Here is a 27,473-nt window from a genome sequence, read left to right on the forward strand (position 1 = left end):
TTTTATAAATTGCTTATCTCACAGATATTTTTTAATAACTATAGATTTCTTAGGCATACCTAAGCATATGACTTCTACCTAGGCATAATGACTGAAGGGTATTCCATTATACAGATATGCCATAGTCTGTTTATCAAATTTTCTACTGTTGGTCATTTAGATTGCTTCCAAATATATTATTTAATTAACAATAAAATTAACAATAATTAACCACATATACATTTTTATTCATATATTCATACTCTTTTCAGGTCAAATATTTTACTCTATGGTCAGCTTAAAATTTTATCTTCCTGAAAATTTAAAAATTAATATTAAAAAAATTAAATATTTAAAAACAAGCAAAACTAATCTATAGTATTAGAAATCACAATAATAGCTCTCATTTAGAGTCAGGCGAGTGTTTTGATTGGAAGGGGACATAAAAAGGAGTTTCAGATGTTCTTGAGCTATTCTGTGGTTTCACCTGGAGAGTTACACAGGTATGTTCACTTTGTAAAAGTTTGACAAGCTATATACTTATGACTTGTCACTTTCTGCTTTTTTGTATTCATGTTACACATCGATGAAATAAGTTAAAAACTTACATTATGATTTGCATCCATGTTTACAACCTTATATAAATTGTAAGAATCAAATACTATTATCACTTCAAGATTTTTAAAATTCATATTGCCAATTATTCTGCAGAAAGTTTGCACCAGTTTTGACTTCTACTAACAATATGCTCCCACCAGCAATGTGATCTCTTTGCATCCAGATTAATATTCATTGTGATCATTTTTCTAATTTTTATAAATTTAAAAATTGAGTATTAATTTTTCTCTAACTTTTTATTTGAAAAAATCAGACTTACAGAAAAGCTGAGAGAATAACTTAATGGATACCCTTAGATCCTTTATTAGAGTTTCCAGCTTTTAACTTTTGTTACATTTACTTTTTCTTTCTGTCTCTATTTACACACACACACTTGTATATACCTACATGTGTGTGCATATATACACATTTTGGGTTTTTTTTTTAATGAACTATTTATAAAGAAGTCTTAAACATCATGACAATTTACCCCTTAATTCATCTATTAAGATAAAGAATATTCTTTTACAGAACCACAATACATTTACTATACCTTTAAAAATTAACAGTAATTCCATATTATCAAGTTTAACATATATATAAATATTTATTCTTATTTCCCCAATTAGTCCCTGTATAGTCTTTTCTGATTTTTTGACAAATGCTGGATTAAATAAAGTTCATTCATTGTATTTAGCTGTTTTGTCACTTTAGTCACTTTAGTCCCTAGCCACTATCATTCCACCCCACTTTCTTTCATGACATTGAAGTTTTTCAAGTCTGGGTCACTCGAAAACCTGTTTGTTTTCAAATGTGAATGACTATGCTTGATTTTACAGGCTCACATTACAAAATTATTACGTTTTCAGAAGCACGTGTATAAGCGACTGTAATAACTTTTTATTTTTGGCTGTTGATTAATCAGAGCAAGACACTAGACCTCCAGTTGGACACCAGATGTTTTTATTGAGGAAAAAAAAACGCATTAAGAGCTTTTAAATTTTACACAATTACTTTGATCATACAAGAAGCAATAGTGACATTTCTTTCTCTGAAGTGTATCGTGAGGGTTATCCTTCATATGACACGATATATTGGTCAATGAATCAGTTAGTCAGAGAACCAAAGGACCTGAAAATGCAGTGGCAGCCAAGAAGGATATTTTGAAGTTTGAAATGATCCCTATATAAATAGACCGGATCAGCATAACTTCGGGATAAAATTAGCCGGCAGTTTGTGGGCTATCCAGCATGTGCCCGTTCGCTTATCCCAACACAGCTTCCAGAGGGAGGGGAAGTATGGACGACGATGACACCCCGGTCACTAAGTCTGCGGCTGCCAAGTTACTTAAGAGAAATTTCCTTGAGGCTTTAAAGTCAAATGACTTTGGAAAATTGAAGGACATTTTAATTCAAAGGCAAATAGATGTGGACACAGTTTTTGAAGTTGAAGATGAGAATATGGTTTTGGCATCTTATAAACAAGGTAAAAATTGTAAGTGTTAATTGTAGGATTGATAAAAAATGGATTTTTTTAATGCACAGTGTCCGTTACCACTCTAAACCAGTAGTTCTTATTAAGTATATATTTTAAATGTATTTCGAACTTAATTTTTTTCTTTCTTTTTAAATGGGACCGCATGATGGGCTGATACACATGTATGTTCTTTCTTTTCTTCTCCTTTTTTTTTCTTTCCCTATCCCTATCCTTGGAATTTGAAACCCCGGACAACCATATTTAGTAATGTGCTTTTCTTCTAACTTTTCTTCTGCATATAATGATGTAGAATAAAGAAAACATCTCTAGGTTATGGCTGAACAGACTGAATTGAGACATTGTGACTAGTTTGGGGACAGGCTGCTAACTCTGTTAACATTGCCACTTAAAGATATATCACCTCTATGTTCATCTGGAGGATTGGAAAAAAGATGATTTTTTTTTTTTTCTCCCGTCTGGAGGGTTAGTGAATGAGTAAATCTGTCTTAATACACCTTGATAGTCCTCATTTTTTAAATGAGTTTTCAGTTCAGGCACAAAAGCTAGAAACAGACAAAGCCAAAAAGTTAACTATTTTCCTTGACTACAGTAATAGATCAAAATTGTAGATATACTTAACACAGAATATCTGCCTTATAAGAACTAAGATAACAAAAATTAGGAAAGATTTTTTCAAATCAAGGGATTTTCTGGAACCCATGCTTAATAAATCGGAAACCCTCAGATTCTGATTTCCCAAATCAGCTAGTTAATGGGCGACCTTGAACAGAGAGGCCATCTGGTGAGCGGACTGCAAACAAACACCATGTTCAACACTGCCTCTGTTTAAACAAAATAGATAATAAGGTCGTGTGTACAGCATTTAGACAGAGAGTAGTGCTTTGTTCATGTTAAAATTCTTTCCATTCATATATAAAATCATCGGGCCATCAATTTTCAGGAACTAAGGCTAATGGCATATACTTCTGCATTAATTTACTATACTTTGATTGTCAGTTCTGAAGGCTAGAGTATTAAGACCAGTTACTGTTCTTATGATTTTTACTTGAGGGCTTATAATACATTGGCAATGCTATTTTGACTGGAAGATAAAGAAGAATGCTGTTTTTTAAAAAAGTAGTTGATGCGGGCTCTGTTAGAAAAGAAAGAGTATATATACTATTACTTTCATCTTATAGATTTGCTCAGTGAGTGAATATCTGAGTGCTAAATGCATTATTTTTTGTTTTTTTTTAAAACTTTGTGCCCAATGTAAAATAACTCAGATCCAAGTCAGTGGGCCATTTATTTGACTGAATTGTGGAGACTGCCTTTTCTTTTTCTTTTTCTTTTTCTTTTTCTTTTTCCCTTCCTTCCTTCCTTCCTTCCTTCCTTCCTTCCTTCCTTCCTTCCTTCCTTCCTTCCTTCCTTCCTTCCTTCCTTCCTTCCTTCCTTCCTTCCTTCCTTCCTTCCTTCCTTCCTTCCTTCCTTCCTTCCTTCCTTCCTTCCTTCCTTCCTTCCTTCCTTCCTTCCTTCCTTCCTTCCTTCCCTTCCTTTTTCTTTTTCTTTCTTTCTTTCTTTTGGTCTTTTTCTCTTTCTTTCTATCTTCTGAGCACACAAAATCTCACAGATCATGCAAAGGTTCTGAAGTTGTGAGAAAGTTTTAGGAGCAAGCTCAAGGGGAGATGGATGCGGTTTCTTCTGGATCCAGTGGTGTCATCACCCCTGAATGAGAAGGAACTGCATTTTAAATTCTTTCTGTCAATATGAACTCTCTCTTATGATCCTCACAGAGCAAAATTTTCATTCACACTATGGGTGTTTTCCTAGTGTTAGAACTGGGGGATGTGTCTTTCAATTAGGAAGAAAGCAAATTATACTCTCTGGGAAAGGAAAAGAACAGGAACAGTTCCATATCCTTACCATGCTAGGTGGATGTATGCACAGAAATAATAGGATTTGTAGTCATATCTTTAGGGTTTATGCAGGAAATTTGTGTGTGTGTAAAAAGAAATATACTTATTCTCTGTTTAATATGAATATGGGTATAAGAATCTCTTTCAGTCTTAAACCCAGATTAACCTTCATCTTCCTTTAGTTTCTTCAAATTTTTTGTATGTCTTCCAGCCTGATTATCAAGATTTTAAGAGTTCAGTCAAGGATGGAGGTGATAAATAAAATTCTAGTGGCTAGCTAAGCACAGTAGATCTAAGTGGTTATATCAATTTCTTAAGTCACAAAGTAATTCCCAAGAAACAGTGTAGAGCTGAGGAGGTGATACTGGCTGTTTGATTAGTTATTTATTTAGTTAGGGTTAGTTTCTGAATAATTCTAAGGAATGAGACCCTTTTCTATGGTGGCCTTGAAGTCTATGTGTCTGAATTAAACTTTGTGAGACTTTATGAAATCACAGCAGACTTCTTGGATGTTGAGTTGCTATGCAGTAGTTTTTATGTTTTTAAAGCACTTCTGAAAAGCTGTACATAGAAAAGTGTACAAATCATAAATGTGCAGCTTAATTTTCACAAAATAAAAAAACCTATGTAACCAGCATCCAGATGATGAAACAGAACACTATGTGTATATTTTTATTTTCTTTCTTGAAACAATTTTTTATTTTTCCTGGAGTATATAAATATATTGTTCTTTCATTTGCTTAGTTTCTGTTATTTTCACTTAAAATAATTCCCAAACTCGCCGATGGTAAATCTGGGTGAATATATTTGTGTATGTATATATATATATATATACATATACATACACACACACACATAAATATATATATATATATTTATTAAGGTATCATTGATATACACTCTTATGAAGGTTTCGCAAGAAAAACAATGTGGTTGCTACATTCACCCAAATTATCAAGTTCTCCCCATACTCCATTGCTGTCACTGTCCAGCAGTGTAGTAAGATGTCACAGAGTCACTACTTGTCTTCTCTGTGATACACTGTCTTCTTCATGACCCTAAACACACACCATGTGTGCTAATCACAATACCCCTCAATCCCCTTCTCCCTCCCTTCCCACCCGCCCTCGTCCACTGCTCCCCTTTGGTAACCTAGTCTCTTGGAGTCTGTGAGTCTGCTGCTGTTTTGTTCCTTCAGTTTTGCTTTGTTGTTATACTCCTCAAATGAGGGAAATCGTTTGCTATTTGTCTTTATCTGCCTGACTTATTTCTCTGAGCATAATACCCTCTAGCTCCATCCATGTTGTGGCAAATGACTACCTGTATACTTTTAAAGTATGGGAATTTTCAGGTTTCAGCTATTTTTGGTTTAACAAGCAACACTGTGTAAAACCTAGTAACAGATACCATGTTACCTTTAAATTTGCTTGTATAATTAATAACATAATCTATATTCAATATTGATTGTCCTGAGCAAGATCAACAGTAGTATGATTATTATCTAACCATTTCTATTTCTTTCTGGACATTTCAGCGTTTTTTGTAGGATTTCAGAAAGTGACCAAATCTTTTCCCTAAATATTGTATGTCTAAGTCTGTATAAAAGTCAGTTTACAGTTTTTGGAAAGGCAACTCAGAACTCTGTTAGTGAAGAAATCAACTTGGGATCTAAACATTGCTCCCCTAAATTGGTACACCAATAGTAGAACATTGACCGCCTAAGAAAATATGAAATGTGGATTTTGTGAGTAAGGCAAAACAAAGCATCTGAAAATTCATTTTTACTTCCCAATCTCACTGAGTAGCTTCTCTTACCCATGGGACAGAGAACAGATTTAGAAGCCAGCTTCCAGAGTTCAGGTTCCTGCCTAGCTGCAGCACCCAATAATGATTCTTAAAGTTAGAGAGATCTCATTTTATTTTTCAAGTTATCTTCAACCACATAATAAAACCTTTAGATAACATCATGTTTTATAAATTAAGAAAAGTCTCCTCCCAAACTTTGTAAAACAACCATTAAAAACCTTCTGGTTGGCAGTTAAGATATTTCCTGGAGAATGACAGAGATGTAGTCTTTTAAAGGCAAAAACAAGTAAACAGAATTACATCCACCAGATGACTCCTTTAAAATGGGAATGACATGAAGAAAAGTTAAATACATGAGCAACTCTTTAAATGCCAAATTCAGTAAGTAGCTGATTAGTCAAGTGACATCAATGACATAAAGTTTATTGTGGGCCAAGCATACAGTATTGAGAGTGACAGCAGGGACAGCAAGAAAACTCAAAGCTGTCGTATTGGTTCTCACTAGAGATCTCCATACTGGAAACATGAACATCCAAACAGCTCTTTCCAAAGGTTTTTCCAGCCACACATTTCACTTCTCCTTCAAATGTATGAGACTTGGCTCATTCATGTTAAGGCAGAATATCATACTTATCTCTTTGGTATGAAATTCCTTCATCACCAAGGTTGATCAGAGTCTTTTTAATTAATCAGTGTAATGCACTTTAAGGACTTTGTTTATGGCCCACAGCCACAAGTTCTTTGGTGGGTAGTCATATTTTTAATTAAAATAACCAATGAGTGATTCCACTGGAAAACTTTCTGGCAGGTACTCTGTCTACTTTACCAAGTAGCAACTGCCATCCAAATATCTTGAAAGCTGTTATTTCCACTCTCTTAATGCATAATCTATTTTATCACTTCATTTTTCTTTTTGCCAGACATTTACTCTCCTGCTTTTCAGTTAACTAGGGTTCTTTCTCCTTCCTTGATGTTCAAACTTTTCTCTTTTAAATTTTACATTTCAAACTTACTTTTCTCCCCCTCTCTTGGGGAAACTCTGAGATATATCCTGAAAATATTAGCTATTAAAAAATAGCCAAGAATTGTGCTTCAGTCTATAATCCTTCAGAACTATGTAAATACATGGATATGGGCAGAGCAAATGTCTGCTGATCCAGCCATGAGCTGTGTGTGTAACCTTTGGCTGTGATAACAGAGGCTTCTTGTGTGTGTGGTTTTTGGACTCAGATAACGCTATAGCTGATAACTGTTGTGGAGCCGAAGTTTAGCTGAAGGTTTCCCCAAGACTTGTCTGCCCCCCAAATGCTGAAGCAGAATCAATCCTCTCTTCCAAAAGATGTCCAAACACCTTGCTCCTTACCTTATTTCCTGAGCCAAGAGGCTTTCTACTTGGCTACTCGGTACATTTCTTTGATTTCAGTTTTAAGCTGAACACACACACACACACACACACACACACACACACACACACACACAGGATTTGTCTGCATATTTTTGTGAGCTTAAAACTTCCAAAATCCCTTTAGAACTTTTGCCTACCAGTGATACTGGTTTGGAAGTGAATGGTATGTAGCTTTCAGATCACTGATGGCTCTATAAAGATTTGGGGAGACCAGTATTTGAGTTGACCTCTGTCAGTACTAGTTGTGTAAGCATGGGCACTTGATTCTACTTAACCTCTACAAGATATTTATTCCTCATCTGTAAAGTGGAGACTTTGCTAAGATACCCTCTAAATCACCTGCATGCTGATAATCTACAATGTTACGAAGGGGAAAGTATATTAACAGATTATGTGTCATGATCTAGGGAAGGTAAAAAGTAACTGTAGGTACTGTAAATCCACATGGGCATGGCCTCTATTTGAGTTTTCTGTGGGATTTTTGCATAAGAGAAAGAATCAGTGTTTTCTTCTCTTCTCAGTGAAGCTCCTTGCTCCAGCAGGGCTCTCCTGCAAAGAACCGGCCCAACACACAGACTGCACACCAGGGGCGAGAATACAAGGGGTTTACCGGAGCAGGAGGCAGAGGCTTCTTGGCCCGCCCCACAAGGGCTTTGCTCCACCCCTGTCCTTTGTGTAGTTTGAGCACACAGTCAAAGGGCAGCCTGGCATCTGCAGAGGTGAGCAGAGGGGGCCTTTGGAAAGGCAAATGCTGAGAATAAATCACATTCTAGTTTCTGAAGCCCTAGGACATTTCTGCCTTGGAAAGAAGAGAGAGTAAAAAATGAACCTGCTTGATTAGTTAACTGTATTTCTGCCATGCTGTGACTGTTGGTGGTTCTATTTTGGGGGACAAATTCTGATCTCTTGACATGTCAACAAGTGCACAAGCATGTTAACGGGCACTGCATCCCAGTGGCCTTTGAGGATGGCTTCACCTCGGGTTTGGTCCTCAGCGAGGAGCAGATGACCTTTCCACACCTGGTACAAAGTGACCTGTAGCAGCGGCCTCCTTCTAAGGTGGAGATTCTATGTGGGCGACCTCTCTGCTGTGGGCTGCTCCTTTCTCTACAGCAGGCTTTCCTGCTGTGCCCAGGGCTGCATTATCCAGGAGCCCCTCCCCCGACACCACCTCCAAAGGTCCGCAGCATAGAGTCAAGGTACACTTGCGTAGACCCTGATCCAGAGGCGACGATCTGTTCTCTTCCCACTTCTCACTCAGCTCCTAGGGACGCCAGCTGAGGTATCCGATTGCCACCCACCTACGTGCGTTCTCATGGAGGAGAGGGGAGGGGTAGGCACAGCTCCATTCAGGCAGTTGGCTGAATTCCACAACCTGGCGGTCTCCGAGCTCCATTTACCATTTAATGATTGTGATTCTAGGAGACGCAGGCGGAGCTGACTGGAGGCCGAGAATGACCCATTCAGGTAATGAACAGGCAGAATAGATTATCCAGGTGCTGCTAGGAATTTGGAAGGAAGAAAAAAATCAACAAGCAACTGCATTTCCATATCAGAGATGTGACATATTATAGATGAATTGGGGGTCTTCTTTCCTTCCTCGTGATTTGTGAAGCAGGCCTGGCGCTAAACCTTCTCTGCTTCCACAAAGCCAAAGACAGAAGGAAACCCCGCACTGCAGATATCCTGAGTTCGTTAGCCTGGGACTGAGGCAGGCGACTTAGGGCTCTAGCAGACTGAGAAAGTGGCAGTTTTCTCATCTGGAAAATGAAAGGCTTGGACTGGATAATCTTCCCTACAGCGCTAGCATTCTGTGTTTCTTTGATTTTACATCAAAATGGTGTTTTCTTAATCAGCTCTCTGCCGCTTCCTTTCCAAGATCATTTTTCTTGCCATTGCAGAGGCAGACATGAGTTTTCAATCAGTTGCTGCACAGAGCTGCCAAATCTTTGCTGCTAATCGTCAGGCAGAATACACTGGTTTTCAGCTGGAAGCAACTTCTTTCCAAGACAGAAGAGATTGTCTTTGCAAATGACTCGTTGAAGAAATTTGAGTACTTAAATGATTGATTAATTATTGGTGTTAATGTGATTCATTCATTTTCAAAAGCAGGTTGCAAATAATATAGCTTAAAAGCTCTTCTTGGAAGACAGATTCAATGTACATAGCTAAATATAGGCTCATTCATTCCCTCCAGATTAATCAGCACTGTATATGACACTATAAAAGACCTCTTCATTTTTTCCCCTATGGTCAGGGACAAGAGTTTATTTTAATTTTACTTATTTTTATAAATAGTAAAACTTGCACAAAGTTCTAAATTTAAAACCTCAAAGGGAGCATTCAAGGATATATCTATGTCCCTGTCCCCAGTCTTCAGTTCTTGAAGGCCACCATTGCAATCAGTTTCTTATTTTAAGCTGTATATAAATATATTTGCATATTATAATAACATTTTATGCACACTGTTCAGCTCCCTGCTTCTCTTGCTCACTAATACATCTTGAGACTTTTCCATATCAGTATACATAGAATTACCTCTTTCTTTATAATGGCTGCATAGTATTCAATTATATGAATGTTCCATTATTTATTTAAACAGCCTTTTGATGAAGACTATGGTTGTTCCAATCATTAACCATTAGAACAAAGTTGTAGTGTAGTACATGTTTTTGTCCATAGGCAGGTTGACAGGATTCTTAACTCCCAGGAAATTCTTACTCTTCACAAAGGGTTCAATGCAAATGGTGTTCCTGGGAATTGTGCAATACAGGGACCAATATAGGGCATTTCACATGAGAAATTACTCTTATATCTAAGAGTGGCATATATGGAGTGTTTTCCACTAAAATGAGAAACTTTGAATACCTGATCACCAGGCCCATGTGGTTATCATCCTCTAAGTGTCCTCCAGCTGCTCATCATCTGTGCCCAGAAGTATTTACAATATCCTAGATTTATTCTGACCTCATCTGATCAGTGAAGAATGTAACTTTGACATCTCTTGTTCAGGGCACCGCACTTGTATTAATGCAGCTTAAGATTGTATTAGCTTTTTGGCAGCTCCATCCCACTGTTGGCTCTTTCTGAGATTAATGCTAATTCAAATACCTAGGTCTTTTCTCAAATAAATTACTATTAAACCATATTCTGCTTACCTTGTACTTGTATAGTGGAATTTTTATAACCTAAAAGCAAACTTCTGATCTATTCATGTTAAAATTTGTTGTGTTGTTTCAGCCCTGGAGTTTCTTCTAAGCTGTTGAGCTATCACTACATCTTCATCTTGCCACAAATATTTCATATTTCTGTTCCTCTAGTCCATTACCCACTCATAGTGAACTTAATGCCATGGCTGTACGTACTCACATTGAAAGAAGATTTATAAAGTTATCTTTGTTATAGCTTATCAAATATGGCAATCATTGGAGACTTGGATAAAGAGGACTAGCTTAGTATTTAGAGTCAGAGGTCAGACGGAAAAAGGAGAGGAGAAAGAGAGAGTGTGCATTTCCAATAACTAATGGGATAATTTTATCTAGGATCTCAGTTCTAGGAACAATTACACTCCTGACTAATTAATGTGTGTATAGCTTGTGGGCATAATTGATTGTGCAGCACAAAATATTTTCCTATTTATTTTGGCTGCTAGGAAGTTCAAAGGCAAATTTGTAATGTGGTTCTAGTGTACAGGACATAGTTTATACTTTATGGTACCTATCTTACCCTTGACCTCTTTTTATTTTTCTACCTTATTTTTTTCTTTGTCCGTATTTTCTAGATCATTAAAAAATCTTGTATTGTGTAAAATTTATGAGTTGCCTTTAATCTTCTTTGGAAAGAGTTATTATTTAGACCAACAGGCAAGCAAATGACAAATTTTTAAGGACATCAAATATATTCACACCTTAGATTGACAGAGTAACAACTATAGGGGAAAAGAACTGTGATGGAATAAAAAGATAAGCTTGTAACCAACGGCTTTGGAATCATTCAAGACAGTGATTGGAAGTTAAAAAATTCTTTAATAAGAGTCTCATGGAAATCACTATGTAAGATAAAATGCAATCACAAAATGCAGGTCTCAAACTCAAATGCCTTGGAGAACCAGAGAGGTAAAGAAAATAAAGGAACAAGCCAACAGAGAACAGTAGGTACTGTGAGAACTTGAGACTGCCTGTCTTGCTTAACTATGTCCAAATATGCTACTAAACTAAACATTTGCAGATCCATCAGCTACTAGTTTACAGCTTTTGAATAATCTCCTTTCCAATTTTATAAATGCCACCAAAGTAAAATACTTTGTAAAATAAGGAGAAATCCTTGGCTAAGAAGTTGAACTATTTTCCTTTTTTTTTAAGGTTATTGGTTGCCTAGTTACAAATTGAAGTCTTCCTGGGCAACGGGTCTGCATCTCTCTGTCTTGTTCAATCACGTGGAATGTCTTCTGGTGCTACTGGACCACAATGCTACAATCAACTGTAGACCCAACGGGAAAACTCCTCTGCATGTAGCTTGTGAAATGGCCAACTTGGACTGTGTTAAGATCCTCTGTGACCATGGAGCCAAGCTCAACTGCTTCTCCTTAAGTGGACACACAGCTTTACACTTCTGTACAACTCCAAGCTCCATTCTCTGTGCCAAGCAATTGGTTTGGAGAGGTAAGACTTTCTGGTAGCAGACATCGGCATCTACCTGTACACTCATGATTTTGAAACTTGATGATCTTTACTTAGTACAGACAGTGTAAGCCCTGTTCAGGGGCCCTAAAAAATACACGTATATATACATTTATGTATATATAAAGAGTTATATAACTCTATGACTATGTCACTGTATATATAGATGTTTTCCCAGGTCATTCAGTGAAGATCACATTGAAATTTTATTATTTTATAATCATAAGAGACTCATTAATTTAAACACTTATATAACAAATATTTATTTGGCTCCTATGTCATGTCAGGTAATGTGCTAAGTGAAAAGAGAAAATAGTTTTCACCCTAAAGGAGCTTATATTCTAATAGAGGAGACAATTATTAGAAAAATAAGTTCATAAATATATCATTGTAAATTGGGAAAAGAGCAAAACAAGGTGTTATGGAAGAGAATGTCAGGAGTGAACTGTTATAAAATGTATAGCGATTTCTCTAGATACGATATGTAAGCTGAAATTATGAGAATGAGAGAGAACCAGCCATTACAAAAAGGAGCTAAGAAGAAGAGAATTCTAGGTATAGGAACTATCATTTGCAAAGTTGCTAACGGACCAAAAAGCTCAGACTCTTCAACAAATGGAAGGTCGGTGTGGCCAGAGTATCATGGGTGTGGGGTGCGCTGGGAGAGATAAGAGAGTAGAGGGGTGTGCCACAGGACTATACAGCTCGCTGGGGTCCAAGGCATGGGGTTTAGAAATGGAGTATTCTAAACTGAAGTTTTAAGCAAGGCAATGAATGACATGGTTTAGCTTTTACTTAAAATCATGGTTCTGGAGTGACGCAGAAGTTGGTTTGGAGTAGTCCAAGAATGGAAACAGGAAGAACAACAGGGAAGCTGTTGCAAAAGTAGAGGTGAGAAGGGATGGTGAATTGCCTAAGGGACACACTGGATAGTAAGATTAGAGAATGGATTTGCAGTATATTTTAGATATTTTGGAGATAGTTTGGGTATGGGTGGGAGTATGAAGAGAGAAAGGGAGTTTCAAGTAACACTACAAAGTTTCTGGCTTTAGAAAATGGGTGAATAGGGGTGCCATGTTTAAGATGAGAAATGTTGAGGAAGAAGCATATATGTGGGAAAGACTGTTAATTCAAAAGTAAGATTTATAGAGGCATAATGTATGCACCATAAAATTCATTATTTAAAAAAAACATATACAATCATCCCCAAAAGCGGCTGATGCCCTTTGTAGTTAATCCCCTTACTCTACTCTCATTTCCAGGAACCACTGATCTGTTTTCTTCCCCTATAATTTTGTCTTTTTCAGAATGTCATATAAATTAAGTTTTACAATAGGTAGATTTTAAGTTTGGATTCTTCCACTTAGGATAATGCATTTGAGATTTTCCCAAGTGGTTACACTCACTTAGGTCTAAATTAGACCTTTTTATTGCTGAGTACTATTCCTTAAATAAATGTAACACAATTTATCCACTCCCCAGTAGAGGGGTATTTGGATTGTTTCTAGTCTTTGGCAATTATTGAAAAAAGCTGACATAAACATTTACATATAGGTTCTGGGTGGATATGTTTTCATTTCTCTTGGGTAAATACCCACAAGTGGGAATGGGTTACATGGTGAATTTACAGAAACTATCAAACTATTTTTCAAAGTGGTTGTACCATTTTCCATTCCCACCAGCAATGAATGAGTTCAGTTGTTCTCCATGCTTTCCAGAACTTGATAATAACAGATTAAAAAAATATCTATTTTAGCTATTGGAATAAATATATATAGTATCTTATTATGATTTTAATTTGAATTCCCCTAATAACTAAGGATATTGAATATGTTTTCCTATATTTATTTGCTAGCTATGTAATCACTTTGGCAAAATATCTGTTTTTATCTTTTGCTCCTTTTTTTTAATAAATAGGTTGTTTTCTTACTATTGATTTGTAAGAATTCTTTATATATTCAGGGTACTAGTCCTTTATCAGATATGTAGTTTTAAATATTTTTATTCATTCTTTGACTTTTCATTTTCCTAACAGTGTCTTTAGAAAAGCAGAAGTACTTAATTTTGATTAATTCAATTTATTAATTTTTATCTCATACGGTTTATGCTTTCTGTGTTCTAAGAAATCTCTGACTAACTCAAGTAACAAAGATTTTCTGCTATGATTTCTTCTAGAAGTTTTATAATTTCAGGTTCTACATTAAAGTCTTTGATTAATTTTGAATTAATTTTTGTAGATGGTATAAGGTACAGGTTGAGGTTCATCTTTTTTGTATAAAGATGCCCCATTGTTCCAACATCATTGTTGAAAAGGCTATTCTTTCACCATTGAATTGCCTTAATATCTTTGTCAAAAATCAATTGGCCAAATAGGATGGGTCCATTGAGTTATATATTTATTGTTTGCTGATGCCCCTCTTACTTGATTGCTGTAGCTTTATATTAAGTCTCAAAGTCAGTGAGTCCTCCTACATCTGTTTTAAACATGGGAAATTTCAGATCTCTTTGAGACATCAAAGGCAGTAATCAAGACTGCACTTGATATAAAAGTATGGATTTCAGAAGAGAGCTCCAGACTAAAGCTGTAAGTGTAGGAATCATTGGCCTATATAGACTGTATTTGAAGCCAAGGAAATCAATGAATTACATGGATAAAGGGTGTAGAGAGAGAAAAGGGAAATTAGGACCAAGCCCTGATAAACTGTTGTAGTTTGAAGTTAGGAGGATGGAGAGGAGCCAATAAAGGAGAGTGAAATGGATTGATCAGTGAGGCTGGAGGTAATCCAAGAGCATTTTTGCTATCGCAGAAACTAAGAAAGAAGTAGGTTCAGGGAGGGAGTGGTCAGCTGTATTGATAACTATGGAGAGGTTTAATTAGATGTTCAGTATTTAAGTGACAGAGTTAATAGAAAAACTAGAAGCCAGATTAGAACAGTATAAGGTGTGAATGGGAGGTTAGAAACTAGAGATGGCACATGTAGACAATTTTAACAGAAGTTGGGCTGCAAATGTGAGCATAAGAATAGTATGACTGCTAAAGAGGGTCAGGGGTGGGGTGTCACAGGAGAGTATTATCTGCAGTTGGAGGTAAGGAAAATTGTGTGCTGAAGGAAATTATTTATAGAAAAAGAAACAGTTGGAGATGCATGAGATAGGATAACTGAGTGGTCTAAATCTTAGAGAACTTGAAATGAGATGAAATCCTCATTTTTAACCGATGGGCCAAAGTAAAAGATGGCTTTAAATGCCAGAGCATTTAGAGATTCAACGGTGGTAAGACAAGGGAGTTCATATCAGATAGATTTTCCTCTTCAGTAGTGTATGAGGCAAAGTCATCTGTCAATAAACGAGAGCAGAAAGGGTGAAAATTTTGATGAAAGAGGGGAAGGTATGGAAAGGTCACAGTGGAAGAATGGGAGAACAAGCTGAAAGCTGCCATGGTCTTCTCAAACTGTGAGAATTCAGGGAAAAAAATCAGCCTGGCTTATTCTCCTTCTTGACTGCCCTGGGAGGAAGGGCAGAGTGCAGAGGCATGTGGAGGGGAGCAGGCATCAGTTGGAGCTTTTCTACTCACCTGACCTCATGCAGCCATGACCACCTTTCACATTTGCTTACATATTTGTTTTTTTAGTTTTTATTTTTATTTTAATTAACTTAAATTTTAGACTTTTTATTTTTTTAATTTCTATAAATTTAAGACATCATATATTTAATTGTTGACTTTTATCTCACTGCCTTTTCACGTGGCTTCATCAGCCACAGACAGACAGAGGGCTGCCAACCCTGTGACTCCTCAGATGCCGTACCACATGCCTTTCCCAGAGGATGTGGTTATTGTCCATCTCCTTTATTCCTCTGCACAGAGGGACACTACTTGGATATTGGAAGGAGAAAAGGGCTAGAGGGAGGCCTGTAAGCTGACACGAATGAATGAGGCTGATAACAGTCAAAGAAGGGTAGATTAAAGGTACACATAACATACTCTTTAGGGCCATGGCATCAAAGGCTGAAGCCATAAAGAAAGAAAGATGATTTAGAGAAAGCAAAAGTGTTCAACGTCTGTGTGACAAACAGATCATACAATTAAAAGGTAGTCATAAACCTTCTCAAGAAATATTGAGAAGAAGGTAAGTGTTTGGAAGTGTCTTAGTCTGGAAACTCTATGAGACTGTGAGCATCTTGCATCCTTCCTTTTGCATTTTTATGTCTTCAGCCTCATGGACAGTGCTTGGCACAGAGGAAGTACTCAGTACAATAGGAAGTAAGTCAGTAAGACCAATAAATGGTCTCTGACTGATCTGGGAATGACTCCAGGAGCCTGGATTACATGGAACTGCTGCCATCTAATAAATGGAAACTGTTATGCTCATAGTTAAAGAAATGCTGCCGTTGGTCAGTTTTACCCTCTTGGTCTCTGGAGAGATCGCTGAGGGATGAGTTTTCTCTCTTGGATTATGTTGCAGGCATTTTGAGGAGAAGTCACACACATCACTTTGTGGCTGGACAGAGGGAAGTGAGAAAGCACACCTACAAGAAAAATAAATCAGACTAACAAACTCAGGACCAGAGAAGTCCATTAAAGGAAGAACCAATGCCATGGCAACTGAAAACCGATGTAATTTCATTTGCTATTTAATGGGCTCTTTGTGGAAAAGTGCTCTTTGTGGAAAAGGCTAATTGAGGCCAAAAAAATTGCATGCAATTTTCTCTTAAAGGATTTTCCCTTATTTTTTCAGTGTTGCAAAGCCTGCTTTGTTCCCCATGCTGGATTTTTGTCTGCTATTTTTCTGTTTGCCTCTCTACTTAATGCCCCCCATGTTCCGGCCTTTGTTTCCTTTGGTATTAGTATAATAGTGCTCATCAGTTGAGAGGGCTTATTTACCTCAGTAAAAATGTCCACTCTGTGAATCCTGCATTTCCCTACGAATAAAGAGAGTCAGATCAGTTTTAGCTGGCTGAAAAGCAGCATATTATTTCGACCAATTCCCTTTCATAAGAGGAAAATGAAAGTGGCTTGCTTTACTCAGCATGAAGCAAATCCTGACAGTTGGAGGAAAATTTGTTACTGTAGGAAAGCCATAAAAATTCAAATGTTTCCTTGCAAAATGTAGCATGAGGGCAATGTAAAGGAGACTGTGCTTTTTTAAAGACTGTCCCCTGCTACTTGGTGTGACAGTGACACAAGTTACTCGCATGTTAGAAAAGTCTCTATTCAATGATGCAAACAGAGTAAGCGAGGGAAGATGTCATTGGATTTCACTTTAGTCAGGAAAGAGATATGCCTGCTTGACAGACACCTCTCTCCCAAGCTCATCAACTTCCATCTTCCCAGTTCTTATATTATACATTGTAATAGTGCAGATCTGACCATTCTAGTTATTTGCAAGCAAAGTTGGGGATTTTTACCCCATCTACTATACTGTTAGTACCACCTGTACAATATTAATTTAATACGTTCTTCAAATTGACATTACTTATTAAGTTTAATTTTAAAGGAAACACTATCACTGTAAAAATTGATGCATTGCTATAAAAAAAATAGCAAAATCCCTTGCCATACATAGAAGGTAATAGTAACAGTAAATAATGGGTGGTGAAATTCTTGACCTCCATCTGCCCAGAGACCCTCTTTTCTCAGATGGCAGAGGATAACTCACAAGCTTTGTCTTTTGGTTGCTGTTTTTTCTAGAAGTGTTGTCTCCAATTATTCTGCTCTGAGTGAGTGAACTTAAAATGTGTTTGCAGGCAAACACCCAGTCAGGTAGTAGATTCTCCAGCTCAGTAAATCATGTCCATTTAAAATCACAGAACACTGGGTGATCGGCCTTCAGCAGGGCCTTAGAAAGTTGATGGGCTATTCAGTGGTGGGTTTTAGAAGCATTCCCTTTGAAATTGGGAATAAAACAGGTTTACTGCATGCACATCTCTTCAGCTCTGTCCTGGAGGCCCTTGCCAGCGCAAAGAGAAAGAAAGATGTAAAAGCAAGAGGAGAAACTTCCATTATTTTACACAACATGTTTATCTGCATGAAAGACAATAAAAAATGAAGAGCAAATGATTAGAATGTGTAACTGAGTTCGGCCACCAACTGTATTTGAGATCAATGTACCAAAATCAATTGCATTTCTATATATCATAAAAAAGCAGTGAGAAATTATTATGTGAGAAAAGATACACGTATAATGTCACAAGAAATTTAAGGCACCTAAAGAATATATTCAACAAAAGGGTGGAAGAAAGGTAAAAATTGATTAAAGTAAGAAGAGTTCACATTCAAGGTTTATTATGAAAAATGTTCTTGATTGCTCCCTCCTCAGAGGCAACCACTTTCACTTCTTTTAGCTGATTAGTTGATATTTATCTCCATATTGATAAATAAATACCACTTATTTAGGCATAAAAATGAAAAGAATAAGTAGCAACATAAGCAGTTTCCTGATAAGCTATTGATTTACCATAATGGAAGACTCCTCTACCCCAATCCGGCCTTTACAAGTATCTTTTCTATGCTCCATCCTCACAATATATTTACATTATGACTAAAAGGCTTGTAGTAAACTCGGATAATTTTTCCCTCTCTGTACATTTTGTTTTCCCTGGAGTTAATTGTCTTGTTTTATTCTTTTGCTTACTTCTTTACGTATCATCACTATTTTAACCCCAAATCTTTTGTCAATAATTTTAATCTTTTCTGAAAATATTCCAACTCAACAGGAGTATTAACAATTTCATTTCCTTGAAAGAATCCCTTCTGGAGACTTCAGATCTGCTCCAACCAGTTTTCCTGGGATACTCATCCCCCATCATCCTTGGAGATGGCCTTTGCCTTTCTCCTATGTTGGATTTTCTGTTTCCTAGAATTCCTAGATTCTACCATTGGAGAACAGAATGTGGATTCGTGACTTCGGGAGACTGTTTTATTGCCTGTTTAGGTTGAGAACCTCCTCTAGTAGATTTCTGAGAAAGGGTCCAAGAGACTATACATGCCCCAGAATGTGTTCTACCTTGACTTACCATAGAATTATGGAGTGATAATCATTTTCCTTTAGAATGATGAAAGCATGTCTCCACTGCCTTCTAGTTTCCAGTACTGCTACTGAAAAACCATTTTATTTCCTCATTGTTTATATATGACCTGTTATCATCCTCTCTGAGACATTTAGAATTTTCTTTTTGTCTTTGGTGTTCTGAAATTCCATGATGATCTGCCTCAGTGGGTTTATTTTGATCCATTGTACTGGGTCCTTTCAACTCCAAAATGTGCGTATCTATCAGTTTTGAGAAATGTTCTTGAATTATTTCCTCCATGAATTATTTTTTTCTGTTTTTCTCTATACTCTATTTCTTGCATTGCTATTTTTTTTAGATGTTGTACCTCCTGGAGTATTCTTCTAATTGTCTTATATTGTGTCTCCCATTTTACAGTTCTTCATCCTTATGCTTCACTTCCAGATTTACTCCAGATTGTTTTCTCTGTATTTTTAATGTATCAATCTACCATACTCTAGGCTTTCCTTAAATGTTTTATAATCCTTGCTTGTCTGCTGGTATTTAAGACTGAGTGACTAAAAGCTGATTTGGAATCTAAGTGTATGGGTGAGGTTAGTGACTGTTAGCTTCACCATTGGGAATCTGGCTGGACCTTTTATTTGAGGAATCTCTGCCATAGTATTTTTAGGTCTTATTTCTTAAACTGATCAGATTGTCCTGGTTTCTTCCTGGAGGGTCAAGGCCTAGTTGCCAGCTTTCTAGGTACTGAGTTGGGGAAAAGGGCTGGGAATGCATATGTAATATTCATGCTGTCTAGAATCCTCTGCCCTCTCCCCTTGGCTAACTGTTACTACTTAGGGCCTTTCTTGAGACATTAGTTCTGAAGATCATTCTTCCTGAATTCCTTTAAATGAGGTTAGATCCCTATGTTATTCTGTAATCTCATTCCACATTATAGTTTTCCTTTGTGGCACTTATATTTTATTTGTTAAATTCCTTGGTTAGTGTGCATTTCCCTTACTAACCTGTAAGTTTTATGAGAGTGGAGTTTTGCTCTGCATGGCCCAGTGTCTAGTATTGGTTGTTGATTGTTGAATATTTATTGAATGTTTCATTAAGAACAACTACTGGAACTAGGGAAGAGAGTTGACTGGACCAGAGCAATTCCATCACCATTGCTGACAAAATGATTTCTGGTTTTGCACTCAGTGCTTCTTTTCCTACAGGAAGAGAGTATATCAGGAAGGATATAGGTGTCAAACACTATTGTGAAGCCCTTCTAAGAGTCTTGGGGAAGAGGAGCAAGAGTGAAGATGAAGGGGGAGAAAGGGTTGATAATTATTTCTTTTAGATGACAGAAACTGAGCATTTAAAAAATGATGGCAAAATCCATCAGTGGGGCAGACACTGAAGGCAGGGGAGAGGAGGGATGAGTTATGGTGTTGGGATTCTGAGAAGTTGAGGAAATGAGATCTAGAGCCGAGCAGAGGGGTTGACTCTAGAGAGAAGAGCACCTGCTCTGGTGTAGCTGGAGGCGATAAAAGGAGAGGATCGGAGTTGCTATGCACAGTAATGAGGTTTTAAGGAAGTTTCCATCTGAGACGTATTTTCTGTGAATAATAAGAGGTGAGGTGATCTGAGAGTGAAGAGAGAGGAAAAGGGGTTAAATGATTGAGGAGGTGAAAAAGGTTTGAAATAATTATCATGGAGAGTAGGGTAATAGGTTATAAACAGAGAAACATTAGATTACTGAGCAGTCGTGAGGACCCAGCTGAATTTGTATGTCTGACTTCATGGCAGTACCAGTCTTGTACAGATGGCACCTCACCTGTAGTGTGAATGTGGCCATAAAGTTCTCAGCTGCTTGGGCGTAGGCCTGGAGATCCTAGATAACTGGGTGCATTCATAGCACCTCCCTGGACTGGTAGGTTTGTTTAAGGCTTTGGAAAGAGTTGGAGATTGATTAAGGCTTTGGCAAAACGCAGTTTGAACTGATGGAATATGGAACTAAGCTGGAGAGGGGGGAAAGAAAGTAAGGAACATTTAACGGACAAAGAGATCACGGAGAGGTGTTCTAAGATACAAAGGCACTTACCGTTGGAGAACAGAATGTGGATTCGTGACTTCTGGAGACTGAGCAATTGAAGGCAATGACTCAGTCCAGGTATGACCGTGGGTGGTAATCACCGGGTCAGCGAGAAGGAGAAAGTCACTGCAAAGAACCTGATTCAGATAATGAGAGACCGAGGCACTGAGGCGTTGTCCGTGTGATTGTTAAAGTCATCGGGAATTTGTGCGGAGAGGGAAAATGTGAGCCAGGTGACAAAATCTTCAGCAACTGCTGGGGCTATGAATGTATTCATTCAGGAAGGAGAATGGGTGGCATAGATGAAAAAGCAGAGACCGGACGAAGCACGGATGTTCTTTTTCTTTTTATTTTTTTTAGGAGATTTAGGGAGTAATTGGAGTCAGCAATGGGGAGTCAGACGTATGAAAAAGAGTACCCAGCTACATACAGCAAGCGGGAGGGAGTTAAGCGCCCCGCATCCTTTCTTTGAGCTCGCAACAGGGCAAAGCTGGTTTGGTTGCCATGGTGACCAGCCCGCGGCTCCGGGCTCATTAATCCTGTGTTCCAAACTAAGCACTTAGCGATAGCTTCTGAATAAATGCAACAAAGCGCTGCATACTGAAAAGGGCACATTCATGTTAAGAGGGAAAAAAGGTTTTCAATTTCATTCATTAAACTTGAGTAAATAATTTAATATCTTCTTGCGTCAGTCCTTCTAGTTAATGAATAAGGATAAATGCTTAATGGAAAATCTAGCCTAATAAAGTTCACAGCATTAGGCTTTACATATAAAGGAAATTGATGTTCCTGGTATATATGCACATGAAGGGGAAAATGGAAAGGAAAATAACATGTAATAATTGTCTACGATGTGGAATGTCAGGTACTTTAAAATAAAATGTCTCATTTGATCCTTGCAAGAAGCACGTGAGGTGCCTATTAGTCTCTTCATTTTATACATGAGGAATCAGAACCCCAGAGAAGTTAGGTAAGACCCCAGTCCACACAAATGACAGGTTTAAACAGACCAAAGTCTACCTGGTTTGGGTCCATAATGGTCCTACTATGTCTTGTGGGAAACGGTATATTGTTTATCTGGGACACTGGGCTAACTAAAAAATAAGGAGAAAAGTTTGTGCTACGTGACACTGCTTATATTTTAAGTGCTCTATTAGGATTCCATTAACTTAAAAAAACTCACTACTATAAGATGTTCTCTAAAGCTTTTTTTGAAAAAGATATGAGAAGATGGCCGAATATATTACGTGTGTTTGATTAGAACATATAAAGGACTGTCAATACTTATCTTCAAAATGAGCCCCCCTCCAAAATGATTGCTTATCTCAACTTTGCCGTTTCCTAGTACACAGAAGGTTTGGAGTTGCAAAGCAGACCCTCAACACAGAAGCTGATTTCTTTCTTCTAGGTACAATGTTTTTATTTGGGTTTCCTGGATTTGCTCAGAGGTGTAGATAAGTGATTGTAAGAGATACATTGAAAATCTATTAATTCATTTTCCTTAAAATTAAAACTCCTTAATTAAAAGCAACACTTTGATCAATTTCTAATTTCTGCCTCTAACGATGTGATATAGCAAGGTTTAAAATAAATCGAAACTAGGTATGAGTTAAATATCCCTGTCCCTAAGCTTAGTTGTTAGCAATATTCTTTCTCCAAATATTGTTTTGGTCTCTGCTGTATGACCACCCTTGGTTTATTTTCTTAAAATTTGAGTTGGTTACCCAAATCCCCCAGATGATTTCCCAAGTGCTTCCTCAAAGGCAAAGTGTTAATCACAGCCTTCTCTCCCCCTGTTAGTATTATAGGTCCCCCTCTAAGACTGCCTTTTCTACTTTAAATTCTCCAATCAAAGGCCATGTGTGACTTGTGTTGGGAGTTTTCAGTCTGGATGTGTTATCTTTGTTTTATAACTAGTAGCCTCTGAAACCAGAAATTGAAGGATGAGATTTCCCTGGACCTGCACTATATTTTTTTCTATCGACACTTCTCTAATTGTTTCTTAGAAGCTTGGATCTCATTATCTCCTGTGTGTTTTAAACACATTTAGCAAAAGAGCAGATTTACAAAGTGCAATTGGTTTCTTTGTAATCTCCATAAGTAAACATTTATGGAAGATAATCTAAACAATTTATGAGGAGACTCAAGAGCCCAGATTTGGAGGTGAAATGGTTAAGTAAGAGTCTGAGGCTACTGGCTCAGTGTTCCATTAAGCTGACCAAGAAAACACAAATAGAGGAAATGGCAAAGGCATCAGAATTGGAAGCTAAGAATTACACTCATGCCAGCTTCCTGAAGAAGTTGTTACTAATTAGGAAGCTAATGGGAACAAAATAAGAGTGGACCGTTCTCCTTTCTGAGATAAAACATCTCCCTGGCAGTAAGAAGAGGTATTAGCCAACTCCCACTGAGAGCCACCTAGGGCTGAATACTTCTGAGGAGGCCCCTAGAGCATCCTTTGCCTTTGTTTACCGTGGCCTAACAGTCCCTTCGGCCCTCAGAAACATTCTTCAGTTAAGAGGACTGCCAACCAGAGAAGGAGTCGTTCGAGGCAGGAGGCAAAGTCACTTCTTGCAAGCAAAATTGAAATTAACCTGGGTGGGAGCAGGAGGGAAAGATTGAATAAGAACCCAGAAAAGGTCTGCTTGGGCTTAATAATTAATCATAATAAAAACAATTGAATATGGCATTTCCATTGCATGCCTGGCACTTTATCCATATTCTCATTTAATCCTTACACCTATCCCATGAGGTTAATACCATTAGCCCCACTGCAGATTAAAAGTTTTAGACAAGCTGCTTAATGGTAAGATTAGGTTTTAAATGCAGGTCAACCTCAATGCAGAGCACTCGGTTTTTCCACTAGGTGGTGCTGACTCTCCTTTGCTACTGAGAATCCTGCTGGTAAGGCAGTTTAGTCATGGGACTGTCCTATTGCCTTGTTCTAGGTGTCTTGTCTCCACTGTAGATTGGACATGTCAATCTACAGTAAACCTGCTCAGCTCCTTCTAGAACTCCCATGTTCACAGCCTCTGGTGAAGAGAAAGCTTAAGTTGTTATGTCCCATAACCCTGGATCCTTCCCCACCATAGCCGATTAGACCAGGGGTAGTATTAGACCCAAGGGGCTCAGACATGACTTAAGGTGAGAAGATGAATTCAAGCATAGTGCTTAAGAGCGCAGACACTGGAGTAAGATTGCCTGAGTCCAAATCCTGACGTCCCTTCTCCTGCTCCTGCCCACCAGTGTTCTCCTTCTATGTGAGTGAAGGAGAGATTTAAGCTCTTTGAATCTTAGCCCTCATTTGCTAAACAGTTATATTAATAATCCAAGCTATTTCTAGGGAACTCAAACAAGAGTTTGTGGGTGTTTATGAATGGCTCTTTCCCCAAACCTTACTTTTGTATTATCTAGAAATGCATTTTCCAAAGCCTAGTCGATTAAACACTGATTCTGGGACTCTTACTAGTATTACAAAAGAGAGTTCCTTGGTCAAATAAGTATGGGAAAACACATGTTAAATTAGACGTATTTCCTCACCATAGGACTTGTCAGAATCTTTCACATGTGATGTGAATTATAAATATACCAAGGTGTAGATTTATTTAATCTACAAAGTTATTTAACCACAGGGTCTTTGATTTTAATGCATCTTAATTTTAATGCCACGCAACAGACTTTGGAAAATACTGGTTTAGAAGAATGAAGTTGGGACTTACAGCTAGAAGGGGGGCTCACATTTGGTGTGGTAAAAGCTGCAAGTAACCCTTTGTGCATCAGTCTTCCCTCCAGCTTCCCATCTGAGAGCATATTTTTTCTCATTGTAGTAGGTAGAACAATGACCCCCTAAAGACGTCCATATCCTGATACTTGGAATCTATAAATATGTTACCTTTTATGGCAAAGGGACTTTACAGATGTGATTAAATTAAGAATCATGGCGTGGGGAAATGATCTTGGATTATCTGAGTTGGCCCAGATAGTTGGAGAATCTTTTTTGGCTGTGGTCAGAGGAAATGTGACTATGGAAGGAAAGTCAGAAATGTTTGATGTGAGAAAGACTCTCCCCACCATTGCTGGCTTTGAAGATGAAGAAAGGAGACCATGAGCCAGGGACTGTGGGTGGTCTCTAGAAGGAAAAAGCAAGGAAACAGATTCTTCCAGAGAGACTTCAGAAGAAATACAGTCTTGCTGACTTCTGATCTTGGTCCACTGTGTTAGTTAGAATTTCCCAAAGAAAATAAATTAATGACAGAGAGAGAAGCTATTTGTTTTAAGGAACTACCTAGGAGATTGTTGAGGTACAGGTCCAAAGTCTGCAGGGTGGCCCAGCAGGCTGGACACCCAGGGAAGAGGTGCCGTTCAAGGCAAAGGCAGTTCGCTGGCAGTCTTCCTTCTTGCTCGGGGAGGTCAGTCTTTGTTTTATTCAGGACTTCAACTACCTGGATGAGGCCCACCCACTATGGATGGTAATCTGTTTAACTCAAAATCCACTGATTTAATCTCACTCAAAAAATGCCTTCATGGAAGAATCCAGAATAATGTTTCACCAAATTTCTAGGCACTATGGCCCAGCTAAGCTGTTCTCTAAAATTAACTAACGCACACATTGAGACTTATCTTGGACTTCTGACCTACAGAATTATAAGGTAATAAATTTGCATGATCACATCCTGGCCCTTTACATTGTTCCTATCATTTTCACTTCCTATCTTTTCAGCCCTAATTTCCTCAGTTATACCTAACCAGTTCTTCCATGTCAAAGTGACTCCAGTTTCTTGCACCTCTTTTTTCCTGGCCTCCCGTCCCCTCCTAGCACCATTTCTTTCTCTCCTCAGCCTAGGCCTCCTGGGTGATTACCAGAACTACTATCTCACTAACACTATGACCTCTTTGCCACAGCAGACTTCTAGGCTAACACAGATTTGGGCTAATACACCTCACCCTACTTACTATTAAATATCTATAAAAATCCATTAAAGCTTACCTTCAAAATCCTTTAGTGACAGCTATGTAAACTAAATATAGGAACAAGCTATAACCAAAGCATGAATGATATTTCTATTAATTACATCATCAAAGGAATGGACTGGGCTATACATTTTTGATGAGATGCCCCATGCTGTACCCTCTTAAACAAAACAGGAAAGATGGCTCCCCAAGAGTCAGGGAAAGAGGTTGACTGACATGCTCAGTGTCCAGATTCAGGGCGCAAAAATTCTCACTGTATATCCACTGAGAACACAACTCACTGCATGCAACATGTCAGGAAGTAGAGAAGATCTTGGATTCTCAGGTGATTAGTCACTACCTGTCTTAGAGAGCTCTCAAGTGTGAAGATGGTGAGGAGAAGTCCAACTGGGAGTCTGTGAACAATATACAGGCCCACAGGGAAGGAGCTTTACCCTGATAGCTCAAGAGGCATTTCTTGCCTTTGTGCAAGAAACAGAACAAAAATTTTGAAGCCTTCAGTTTCATTCCATCCAAAGTTGGAAGAAGGCACAGCCTCTATGAAACTTAAACAGATAGTGGGCTGAGATAAAGGGAGATAAGCAAAGGGATATACAGGAGTAATTTTCCTCTTCCTTCAATGTCAAGGGCTGTCCTAAACCTTTATGTAGTTATATCTGGAACTTCACCAGCTTGGACATAGACAATATCACACATATGTAGCCCTGGATTAAATGCCTCAAGTCCTTTGCAGACTGTATTTGTGTCCTCCAAATCTCCTTCCCTCTTTGAATCCCCAGCAGTGACTTCTGCCCAGTGTTTTTCTTCCTGTAAGCCACTGTTTGTAGAAAGAATCCAGATGTTCCCTCTGGATTCAAGGACTCCTCACTCAAGGCCCAGAATTCTGGCTGCTCCAGAGATGGGCTTCATCATCACTGCAGGTGCCACTGAAAAGGGAAAGCCCATTGCAATTTGCCTCATTCCATCTGGGGCAACTACCTGCTGCTAACCCAGGGCCCTACTTGCTGCTCCCCCTCCCTCACTCATTCTGCTCAGGAATGGAGGTACCACCCCCATCCACACCTCAGCGTCTCCCTGACTCGTTCCAGTCCTGCCTCTATGCAGCCCTTTTACCTACACCCCTGAGGCTGATCAAGGCCACCTCTCACTCTGAGTCGGGAACAAATGGAGTTTTGTCCCCAGGTAGAAGAAGAAGCCATTATTCACTTTCTCCAAATTCGTGGACTTAAAAAAATAAAATAAAACAAAACCCCCAACAGATTTCTCATGGATTAACCTCTTTCTCAGTTGAATCACAATAATAGCATTTATTTCCTTCAGCAAATACACCATCCCAGTCTTAAGATAGGGTCTAACTTCATGAGCTCAATAAGATTAGTGCAAAATAGTATGATAATAGTATTTTTTCCAAAATGAGTTATTCAGTCTTATCTATGGTGACTTTGCTAAATTTTAATCAGTGTTTTTTGGAATTAAAAAAAGATAAAAAATCAAGTAAGTAGAAAACTGAGCTTGGTGCCTGCATTTGGATTGTTCATGTCTAGAAAGATATTTTTTCCATAAGGTTG

At 38.0% G+C, this 27,473-nt stretch overlaps 1 protein-coding gene across 2 annotated transcripts in view; it reads left to right on the plus strand.

The window, feature by feature from the left end:
* Positions 1-1,634: 1,634 nt before the first annotated feature.
* ASB4 (ankyrin repeat and SOCS box containing 4) overlaps positions 1,635-27,473 on the plus strand; it is a 62,970-nt gene continuing 37,131 nt past the window's right edge. For both annotated transcript variants that reach the window (XR_005026662.2, XM_036894556.2), the window contains exons 1-2: positions 1,635-2,061; positions 11,541-11,840. Coding sequence is in view for 1 of the 2 variants with exons in the window: in XM_036894556.2 (XP_036750451.2) it covers positions 1,827-2,061; positions 11,541-11,840 (535 nt within the window). In the remaining variant the exon portion in view is untranslated. The remainder of the gene's footprint in view (positions 2,062-11,540; positions 11,841-27,473) is intronic.

Source organism: Manis pentadactyla, chromosome 7 (assembly GCF_030020395.1).
Source record: "Manis pentadactyla isolate mManPen7 chromosome 7, mManPen7.hap1, whole genome shotgun sequence".
NCBI lineage: Eukaryota > Metazoa > Chordata > Mammalia > Pholidota > Manidae > Manis > Manis pentadactyla.